Source organism: Gastrolobium bilobum, unplaced genomic scaffold, assembly GCF_033153095.1.
Source record: "Gastrolobium bilobum isolate Gb01-03AN ecotype WA unplaced genomic scaffold, APGP_CSIRO_Gbil_v1 utg19070, whole genome shotgun sequence".
Taxonomy (NCBI): domain Eukaryota; kingdom Viridiplantae; phylum Streptophyta; class Magnoliopsida; order Fabales; family Fabaceae; genus Gastrolobium; species Gastrolobium bilobum.
The window spans coordinates 46,345-56,982 of NW_026895229.1; the positions used below are offsets into that span (position 1 = coordinate 46,345).

The 10,638-nt window shown below is 33.5% G+C and overlaps 1 protein-coding gene across 6 annotated transcripts; it reads left to right on the forward strand.

Annotated features, from left to right (window-relative positions):
• Positions 1–7,606: 7,606 nt before the first annotated feature.
• Positions 7,607–10,638, forward strand: LOC133300774 (protein ALP1-like). Of its 6 annotated transcripts, none has more exons than XM_061500373.1 (3): positions 7,607–9,260; positions 10,015–10,227; positions 10,347–10,638. In XM_061500373.1, the coding sequence occupies exon 1, from the start codon at positions 7,705–7,707 to the stop codon at positions 8,953–8,955; it is 1,251 nt and encodes a 416-aa protein (XP_061356357.1). In that variant the 5' UTR covers positions 7,607–7,704; the 3' UTR covers positions 8,956–9,260; positions 10,015–10,227; positions 10,347–10,638. The 6 variants fall into 6 exon arrangements, with proteins under 6 accessions (XP_061356357.1, XP_061356362.1, XP_061356367.1 ...); XM_061500378.1 differs by having other exon boundaries at positions 7,607–9,032; positions 9,143–10,227; XM_061500383.1 differs by having other exon boundaries at positions 7,607–9,032.

The window sequence follows — 10,638 nt, forward strand, 5'->3', positions numbered from 1 at the left end:
TGTGCTTATTTCCTTTATTAAACCATTGCATTGTTTTGCGACTTTTGTCCGTTGATCACCCAAGTGTGTTTGGCTAAAGTAATAACAAAAGCTCAATTTCGTCTGTTCAATTGAGTAACTATTCTAAATAAAGTTTTAACATAACAAAACAAAACAAAGATGTGTTTAGGGTCTATGGCTGGCATAAAAAATGTTCAATTTCATTTGATTAGGCTTTGTAAGTTCGTGCTGGATAGGACGACCCTCTTCCAAAATATAGGTTTGGGGGGTTGACCAGTTGGCTCTAACGACCCTTTTTAACAGCTCTAAATGGACACGTTAATATATGTTTTCCTCTAGAAAAAGTTCTACATAATGCATCATATAAATGAAAATAAGAAAGGGAAGTTGAATTACAATTTCTTTTTCCAATTGATTCCTTAAAAATTTGACTAATTCGCTTTTTGTCATGTCAAATTCATTTAGCGGTAGTTCTCGGAACAACCATTTTCTCCATTCTCAAAGTCTTGAATTCCAAAATTGCTTGTGCAAATTTAAATAATCTCTTACACAATTTACGAGCATTTTAAGAAAATAAAGTGTGAGTGAATTTCATTGAAATTGATTCGTCGTAAAATAGATATTGTTACATGACTCTTAAAATGTAAATGATTAGGAGCTCGGGAGTCCATAATGTTCAGTCCAAGTTACCTGGATTGGTAAGGGCCGGTATTGTTATAAAGTCTTCTCTTCTCTAATGGTGGTTGAAGGTGACCTTCTCCTTGCACTTCGAATAGAGAGATGGTGGCGGCTTGGTAGGGCACCTGCAAAGACTTCTATGCTCAAGTCAGTAACTCAGTATATGATTAAGTTAGATTACGTAAAATGGAAAGGCAATATCTACTTGAGGGCTTGGATCTCTGTATTTTTAATGTAAGGAAGACATGCTTGGATGCTCATTTGTTATTATGTATTTATAACGTCCAGCAAGCAGGCGTTAGTCATCTATAACAGGGTCTTCGTTGCAGGTCGAGATTGTTGGGTATGGCTCATACTTCGTATGTTGATGAAGGTCTTTGTTGTTGGAGTTAGCCGAAAGGCAACCGAGTTCCCACTCCCAGCGGGCAGTGGTCCGGAGGGCAGCGCCCCAGGCTCGTAGAGACTAGGTATTATTGTAGGCCTTAATAGTTTGGGTTTGGGCCCATGAATAGCTGTTGTTATAGTTTTTTTAATCCTATTTATATTCTCCCTTATAAATCGAGTGATTTGTAACGAGTGGCGGTGAGGTGAATATAGTAGAGACAAGCTGGTCGTAGTCCATAGTAGGTGAACCAAGATAAATCACTGTGTCAATCTCTTTTCTTTTTTCTTTCTATTTTATCGATTTTGTGTGATTGTCAATTTTCAACAATGAAGTTGCAATGGAGTGTCATGCACGTAAATAATACTATTGGCTGATGTGTCAGCTATGCATACAGAACCTACTAGTGGTGTTGGAACAATGCGGCTTTGCGCTGCATACGTTACCGCATATGAACGGGTGACATGGGAATTTAGTATATAGAATAAGGGGAATTGTTTTATCATTTAACGTGAAATAACATAATTTTTTTACACATATATATTGAGTAATGAAATCTATTTATACTTTTTCTCTCTTCTCTCTCTTATATATGTAAGTATAGGAAAATAATTTTATCTCGTATTAAATGAGATAAACAATTCCCATAGAATAAAGCTAGAATAAGGGGAATTGTTTCATGTTTTATCATTTAACATAAAATAAAATAATTTTTTTACACATATATATTGAGTGATGAAATTTATTTATACTTTTTCTCTCTTCTCTCTCTTATATATGTAAGTATAGGAAAATAATTTTATCTCGTATTAAATGAGATAAACAATTTCCATAGAATAAAGCTAGTTGTCTGACAATTGGTTGAGTTTGACTCTTGCAGTTTTGTTGCGTCTCCATCTACAAATTAGACATCAATACGTTGGCCCATTATATCTTTTCAACGCAAAGAAGTGAAAATGCGATAACCAACAATATGGCAGGGGTGTTTATCAACTGATCCAAATTGATTCAAACTGCGGTAACTGAATCGAAAAATCGATAACCGAATAAACTGAAAAATCAAAAATAAAATAAAAAACCGCAAATTTTAATTAGATTGGATCAGATTTCGGATTGATTGATGAAAACCGATCCAATCCAAACCGATCTAATATATTAATTTTTCTCTACCTACTTGGGCTTTTCCCAAATCATAGTAAAAAAAACTATATTATCATTTACTGATGCTTTTGTATTTCAATTTTTTTTTACAAAGCCAATATATACAAAAGATGTTATTTGCACAATAATTATGAAACCAATTTTAGGATTTTCAAAAAATTGAAAACCGATCCAATCCAAACTGAAAACAATTGGATAGGATAGGATCGGATTTGAAAAAAAATTCAAACAGAATGGATGATTATATGATCAAACCAAAGGGTTTGAATCAGATAATTTTTGCTTCCAAAACCGATCCAATCCAAATCACGAACACCCCTACAACAGGGTGTGTAGTTCTGAATCTGGAGATTCAGAATTTTTATGGTATGCTTATAATTTGTTTTTATTATAAAATAAAATATTTTCGAGAATTGTAGAAGATCTTGATCCAAGAAAGTGATATGATTTTACTTTATTTATTTATTTTATTTAAATATTGTACTTATATACAATCATATAGAATCAGAACATATCAGGCTTTGTAAGTTCGGGCTAGATAGGACGACCTTCTTTCAAAAATAGGGTTTTGGGGGGTTAACCTTGACCATAACTCTTTTTGACAGCTCTAAATCGACCCATTATTATATTTTTTTCCTCTGCAAAAAATTCTAAATAATACATCATGTAAATGGAAATAAAAAAGGAAACTTGAATTAAAAGCTTGTGCATTTTTTTTCAATCGGTTCCTTAAAACTTTGACTAATCCGATTTAAGTTATGTCAAATTCATTTAAAGATAGTTCTTCGAACAACCATTTTCTCTATTCTCAAGTCTTGAACTCCGAAATTGCTTGTGCAAATTTAAAAACCTCCCTTACACAATTCACAAGCATTTTAAAAAAATGAAAGTGAGTATATTTCATTCAAATTGATTTTTTTAAAATAGATTTTGATACCCGAATCTTTTTAAAAGAAAATAATTAGGAACTCGGAAGTCTAGAATATTCAATCCAAGTTACCTGGATAGGTAAGTTTAGAATCTGTTTGTTTGGACTTTTAGAAAAAAAAGTAGCTTTTATCTCTTTCTTATTTATTATTATAAAGTCTCCTCTAATGGTGGTTAAAGGTGACTTCTCCGTGCACTTCCATTAGAGAGATGGTGGCAGCTTGATGGGACCCCTGCCAGTGGTGGACCCAAAACATTTTACGATGGGGGACGAAAAATAAAAAATATTATATTATGAATAAAAATACTTATAATGTAATATAATAAACATTAAAAAAATAATTTATTAATTATTTTTTAGAAGGGTTTGATCAAAATTCATTCCATTGCAAAGAACTTTACATACAATATTAATAGAATACTTCACATGTTTTGAGTTTTTTTTTTTGCCTTTGAGGTTATGTGAAATTCATTTTTCAACTATCAATTAATTAGGAATAAAGGAATACATATACAGAGTTGTTGCAGGCATGAGAAGAAAGTGAATGAGATAACCGAAAAAATCATGTGACACAGAGTGTTTAGTTATGGCATTAAAAGTTGCAAATATTGTGGGTTGAGATATCCCGGGAGAATGATGTAGATGTTATTGTGATTGGTGTTTTATCTTTTTCTTTTATAGCGATTTTTTTTCTTCTACGTAAACCATTTGGTATTCAATCACCGAAGGGTGCCAAGTAATATAGATTTGAGTCATGCAATACCACAAATGTGATAAAACTCTCCCTATCAAGATTTTAACACAACTGTATACCTTGACTTGAAACTCAAAACTCGAAACTACTGATTAAGTTAAAGCAACCCCGTGTCGATTGATCTATATGCTTGTTAGTTTTTCTTTAGAAGATGAGGTATAGACGTTATGGATGGAGTAGGATAGAGTTTTTTTTATTTTTTATTTTAAATTCGAGAAAGGGATTAATTGTTAAGACTAATAATATATTAATATTACAAAAAACATCACACATATATATATATATATATATATATATATATATATATATATATATGATAATAAAAAATTTAAGGAGAGGCGGCCGTCAACCCTAGATCCGCCCTTGCATCTGCAAAAATTTCTATGCTCCGTCCGTAATATGGAAGGGCAATACCTACTTGAGTGCTTGGGTTTCTGTCTTTATAATGTGAGGAAGACATGCTTGGAAGCTGAGTCATGTATTTATAAGATCCAACAAGCAGGTGTTAGAGTCATCCATAGTAGGTTCTGCGTTGCAGCGGGAGCAAATGGCAGAGATGGCCATGTAACTTCGAGGTCTAAGTTAGGGATCTACAAAATGGCCATGTAATATCGAGGTCTAAGTTAGGGATCTACAAAATAATCAAAAAGCTGAGCAGAACTATGAACTGATTAAAATAACCAGTTTTTAAAGAATCATTTCATAAACCGATCAGTTTTTAAAGAATCAGTTTACGAACCGAACCAATTTTTAAAATCAGTTCAAGAATCGAATCATTTTCGAACCGAACCGAATCATTTGTGAATCGAACCGAATCAAATTTTATTACTTTGTTTCTTTAATTTTTTCTTTCCAGAATAAGGTTGACCCGAACCAGTTCTGAACCGAACCAAATCGAACTGGTTTTGAATCGTACTGAACTGTTTTTGAACCAAATCATTTAAACCAATTCAGTTTGATTTTTCAAAAAATCCGATTTAATTCGACCCATACACACCGTTAGTCTAAGTGTAGGTATAATTATTAGCGGAGTGAGCTTTTTTCATAATAAGAGATAAAAATAAAAACTTAAAATTATAAGTATTTTTAAGATTAATAAAATATATTAATTATTATAAATATTTCTTAAAGAAAGACTAACTAATAGTATATTATTATATTAAAAAAATATTATTTTATACATAAAATAATAAACAAATTAAAATTTGGGAAGAGACTACCCCAGTAGTAATCCCTCTCTCGTCCACCCCCTGGGTATGACATTGTAGTGGAGCGTCATGCATGTAATTAATACCATTGGCCGATGATTCAGTTACGCATACACAACCTACTCGAGGTGCTGGAACAATGCAGCTTTGCATTATATATATATATATATTAGACGGATTTAGAAAATTTTATTTATCTGTGCATATTTAGTTCAAATATTTACTGGGGGGTTTAAGGGCAGTGGCTTTGAAAAAATATTTTTAAATAAAGTGTTAAATGCATTAAAAAATAAAAGAATATAAACAAAAAGGAATTATATATCCCTCATATTATCTGAACTAAATTTTTTGTCTTGTTAAGAAAAAGACAAGATCAATTCATTGAATATGTGTCATCTCACTTTTTTTTTTTGGTAATCTATCATCTCACTTTCTTTAATAGTATATAACTTATCTTTTTCTTAACATGACAAAAAATTTCGTTCATATAATATGAGGGTCCTCAAACAATAAAAGAAAAGAAAACTTCTACTTAACATAAAAAAATAGTAATCATCTTAATGATATACAACCACTAAAACATAAGCAATAAGATGTGTTTCTTTCTTAGTACTCGTGCTTGTATTCTTGGCAATGCAGCCACTAAAATGACTCCTTGAGTGATATTCCTAATTAATTAAAAAATATATCTCTTCTTTACTAAAAAAAAATGTATGACCAAATTTATGTGTGCATTTGCACACATTGGCAACCAAATAGGTCCGCCAACGTGTGTGTGTGTATATATATATATATATTTGAGATATTCCAATCGATTTAACGCTTCATGATTAGTCTGATTCGAGACAGATTTTGAAATTAAAATTTTAAATCTTTTTTAAATACATACTCTCACCCCCACTTATTTAATTTTATAACACCAACTGAATTATCATCATTTACTTGTGCTGTATACATTAGCAGACAAGTGATTTTTTATTTATTCTTTTTGGGTATGCTACCAGGCAAGTGGTCTATGTACGAGTAACATGGTGTTGGATTTGAACATATATGAATTAAATCTCAATATGCTGGCCCATTATATCTTTCCAGCTCAAAGAAATGAAAACACGATAACCAATAGCAGGGTGTGCAATTCTGAATCTGGAGATTCAAAATTTTTATGGTATGCCTATAATTTGTTTGTATTATAAAATAAAATAGTTTTGAGAAATATAAAAGATCTAAATCCAAGAATTTGATATAATTTTAATTTTAATTATTTACTTTTTTTAAATGTTGTACTTATATATAATAATCATACACAGAACATATCAGGCTTTGTAATTTCGGATTCGACATGTACTTCCAAAATACATCAGGATTGATATATTAAGCTTTACAATACAGTTCTCTTAAAAAAAAGGCACATGACTGTTTAAAGTTGGGAAGGGCACACGGGTATTTGTGAGTGAGATACTAGTATTTTTGATTTGAAACTATTAATTATTGCATCAATTTCATGATTCATGCCTGCGGAAAAGCACACAGCACATATATTATATTCCCCCATTTTACTTTTATTGAAAGTGCCTTTCAATCAGGATAGAACTAGAAACACATAGGATAACCAAATTATTATTTAAAATAGAGGGACATTAATAATCAAAAAAATTATAAATTAAGGGTGACTTTATAATTTTGGAAATTCTGCCATTCTTGTAAACTTTTTAAAAATACGAACAGAGGAAAATATACGAGTTCACATTACTTGGTCCGTTTTGAAAAATATCCTCATAATAAAGATAAAAATATATATAACAGAATAACAATTTAAAGTATCATACTTAAAACCAAGATTTATGGTCATTCTGTTTTAAAATATTTATTAATAATTTAAACGTTATATCTAAATGATACCAAAGTGGCTTTTGCAGGATATATCCTGGAATCAAAATATTTATGATTAAATTTAAATCAAATCATGTTCTTGAGCAAAAAAATTACATTTTTTTTTTATAAATGTAATTTAAAAGATTTAAATATAGTACCAGATTAAAATACAATACCTAATGTACACACATCGAGAATTAGTAATTTCATCAATGTGAAAGTTATTTATTTTGGCTATTTACTATCAGTAATAAGATGAATCAAAATCATTTATAGAAGAACACTGGCTAAGGATTCTTAATGATATACTTATTTTTAAACATTAGTCATTTAGATTTTTTTGATAAAGAATAAAAAAGTCATTGAAAGCTTTTAATTAAAAAATAAAATAAAAATACATCTGATTTATTGAGAATCAAGGTAAAATCGGAAAACAAAATAATTAATATTTATGAGCAATAACGATGATATCATCGCACGCGCAGCAGAAATAGAAGGTTCCAAAAACCAGCGTGGCGCCGAAATGGAAGGTTCGTGATTCGATTGGCGCAAATGAAAGGCCATTTTAGTGTGTCAGAGTCAGTCATATGATTCACTCTCTCTCTCTCTTTCTTTCTCTGACTCTGAAGCATTTTTTTTTTTTTTTTTTTTTAACCCACTTTACCCATTTTCATAATCTGAAGCAACATCGATTTCCGTTCCCTCAAAATTCAAAATAAACATGGAATTGGAATCTCGAAAATTGGTGGCTTTGCTTTCTTCACTAATCTCACAGCTTATGCTTCTCCTTCTCCTCATTTTCCCTTCCAATTCTTCTATTTCCAATTCCAATTCCAATTCTAATTCCAATTCCGATTCTGTTATCCCTCTCATCCACCACTTCCTCTTCTCTCACCAAGTCGCTGTCACCCTCTCCCGCAAACGCAAACGCAAACGCGAACCCGATTCCGACAAAGATGACCCGTTTGTAACCGGGCTTCCAACTCGGAGCCCCGACTCGTTCCGTAACTGCTTCATGATGACGTCTTCAACGTTCGAGTGGCTCGCCGGCCTCCTCGAGCCACTTTTGGATTGCCGCGACCCCGCCGAGCTCTTCCCGCTTAACCTCACCGCCGGCGTTCGACTCGGCATCGGACTCTTCCGCCTCGCCAACGGCTCTGACTACACCGAAATCTCTAACCGATTCGGCGTGTCCGTTTCTGTCGCCAGGTTCTGCGTGAAGCAGTTATGCAGGGTTCTCTGCACCAACTTCCGGTTCTGGGTTTCGTTCCCGAACCATAACGAGCTTGAGTCTGTGTCGAAAGGCTTCGAGGGTATCTCCGGTTTGCCCAATTGCTGCGGCGTCGTTGAATGTTCGAGGTTCGGGGTGGTCAACGCCGCAACCTCAAACGAAGAATGCGTGGCTGCACAGATAGTGGTTGATTCCTCGTGGCGAATTTTGAGCATCGTGGCTGGGTTTTTGGGCGATAAGAGCAATTCGAGGATCTTAAAGGCGTCGACTTTGTTCAAGGACATTGAAGGAGGGTTGTTGTTGAACGCTAATCCTGTTAACTCTGTGAATCAGTATTTGATTGGTGATTCCGGGTACCCTTTGCTTCCTTGGTTGATGGTTCCTTTTGTTGAGACAGTTCCTGGTTCTGTTGAGGGGAATTTCAATGCGGCTCATGATGCTATGCGTCTTCCTGCTCTCAGAACTGTTGCTAGCTTGAAGAATTGGGGTGTTTTGAATCGACCTGTTTGTGAGGAACTCAAGATGGCTGTGGCTTATATTGGTGCTTGTTCCATTCTTCATAATAGTTTGTTGATGAGGGAGGATTTTTCTGCTTTGGCTGGTGGCTTTGAAGATTATTGCCATCAAAACTATACTAGTGAGTCTTGTAGATTGGAGGATGATCATGTCACGAGCAAGGCTTTGGTTATGCGTAACACGTTGGCTTCAATGGCAAAGAGAATTCATAATTCAAATTCTTAATTGGGGTTGGGAAGCTATTCATTGACGATGCTCCAAGATGTACGCAATTTTTCAGCTTCCTCTGTGGATGGGAGAATGTAAATAATACCTCTTGAGCATTGTTTTTTTTTTTTAATTGTTTTTAATACTCAATAAATGGTTCTTTACTTTTGATATGCATCTATAATATCTCAGCTTCTTGATTCAGATGCGGATATTCGGATGTTGATCAGAAGTCTTTGGATGTTATACCTCTGGCTTTAATTTGGATGGACATAATTAGTGTTTTTGTGGTGCTTGAGAATTGAAGAACCGAACAGTTAAAGGTTTGGTTATTGATGGTTTTATGTTGGCTTTTGGTTGATGAACAGTGAACTCATTGCATTCCCAGAGACAATTGAACTTGTTTATGTTGCCCTTAGTTCTGGTCTGACTTTCATCAGGGTTTTCTTGTGGGGTGATACCCGTAGGGCTTGATGGAATGTGTGAATTTCAATATGCTAAATACGTTAAGAAAAAAAAAATTTGCTTTGCAAACTGCACCCAAAAAATTAATAGAAGTTGCAGTTAGAAAAGATTTGGTCATTTGAGGGTGAGTTATGCAAAACTTGATCCCTGTCGATCATTCGTGCCCAAATTGACATCTAGATGAATGGAAGGACAGGCATGTGATGCATGGTTTTTTTATCTAAAATTATATTGCTTGGACCTACTAAACCAGTTTATCATTCAAACTCGATGATATATTTTTGTAACTACATATAAGGAGCATTAAAATCACAATTCTCAGGATCCCTTTGATCCTTTTGTCTTTTGCTTATTTAAATCTCCAGGTAGTTGCATGATGCCTACTTGATTATTGTATTGATTGGTTAGAGTTGCTGCCTTTGTTGCCCTTGTAAATGATTCTTAGTGGTTGAATAATTTATTGACAAACAATTTTCTTATATTCTGTTGTCTTGTATTTAGTTGGAATTCCTTCAATAATTCTTTCTCATTGACATTCCTTCCCCCCTTCCCCAACCCTCTTTCCTTTTGGCACCCATTGTTCTGACTATATAATTGATGACTTTACAACAGAGCATCCTGGGCGACTTAAGTGCTTTAGACTCAACACAGACAATGACATGCGAAGTGCTGAAGACTCTGAAACTAAGGTTGTACCAGTGGTTTTGTTGTTTAAAAGTGGCTGGAAATGTGACACTGTATGTGGTGCCACTCTAAGTAGTTTTATGTGGCTGCCATTGAGATTTGAGAGGGTGTTGAAGTTAAACATGGATCAGTGCAGAAAAGGTTATAAACATTTGCCCTTTCATGTTATGTTGATTTTTTTGTTGAATTTTTGGTACTTTATCATACTTCTGAATATTACTTTGTATTGCATATATCTTATGTACTTTCTTCCATAATAGGTGCGGGACTGCTAATGATCCGCGTTCACTCTATTTCTTCTTTGAAATGTCATGTTGAGGTACAAAGACTATCACAGTTAATTTGATTGTTCTTCTGTTGCTTGATTTGAACAGTAGCTGTTATTCTGAAAGACCTTTTTGATTACCATATAAGCTTCTTCCGCTAATGATCACAGCATGACATGAATTCATATACGTTGGTAGTTGATCTGTAATCAAGAGTGTGTTTTACTGATGTAATAACAAAATTATCATCAAATTATAATTCTGAAATCAGAGAAAAGGTATTCAT

Excerpts from the sequence above, each read along its gene's own strand:
- LOC133300774 (XM_061500366.1), top strand. The coding sequence starts at position 7,705 with ATGGAATTGGAATCTCGAAAATTGGTGGCTTTGCTTTCTTCACTAATC.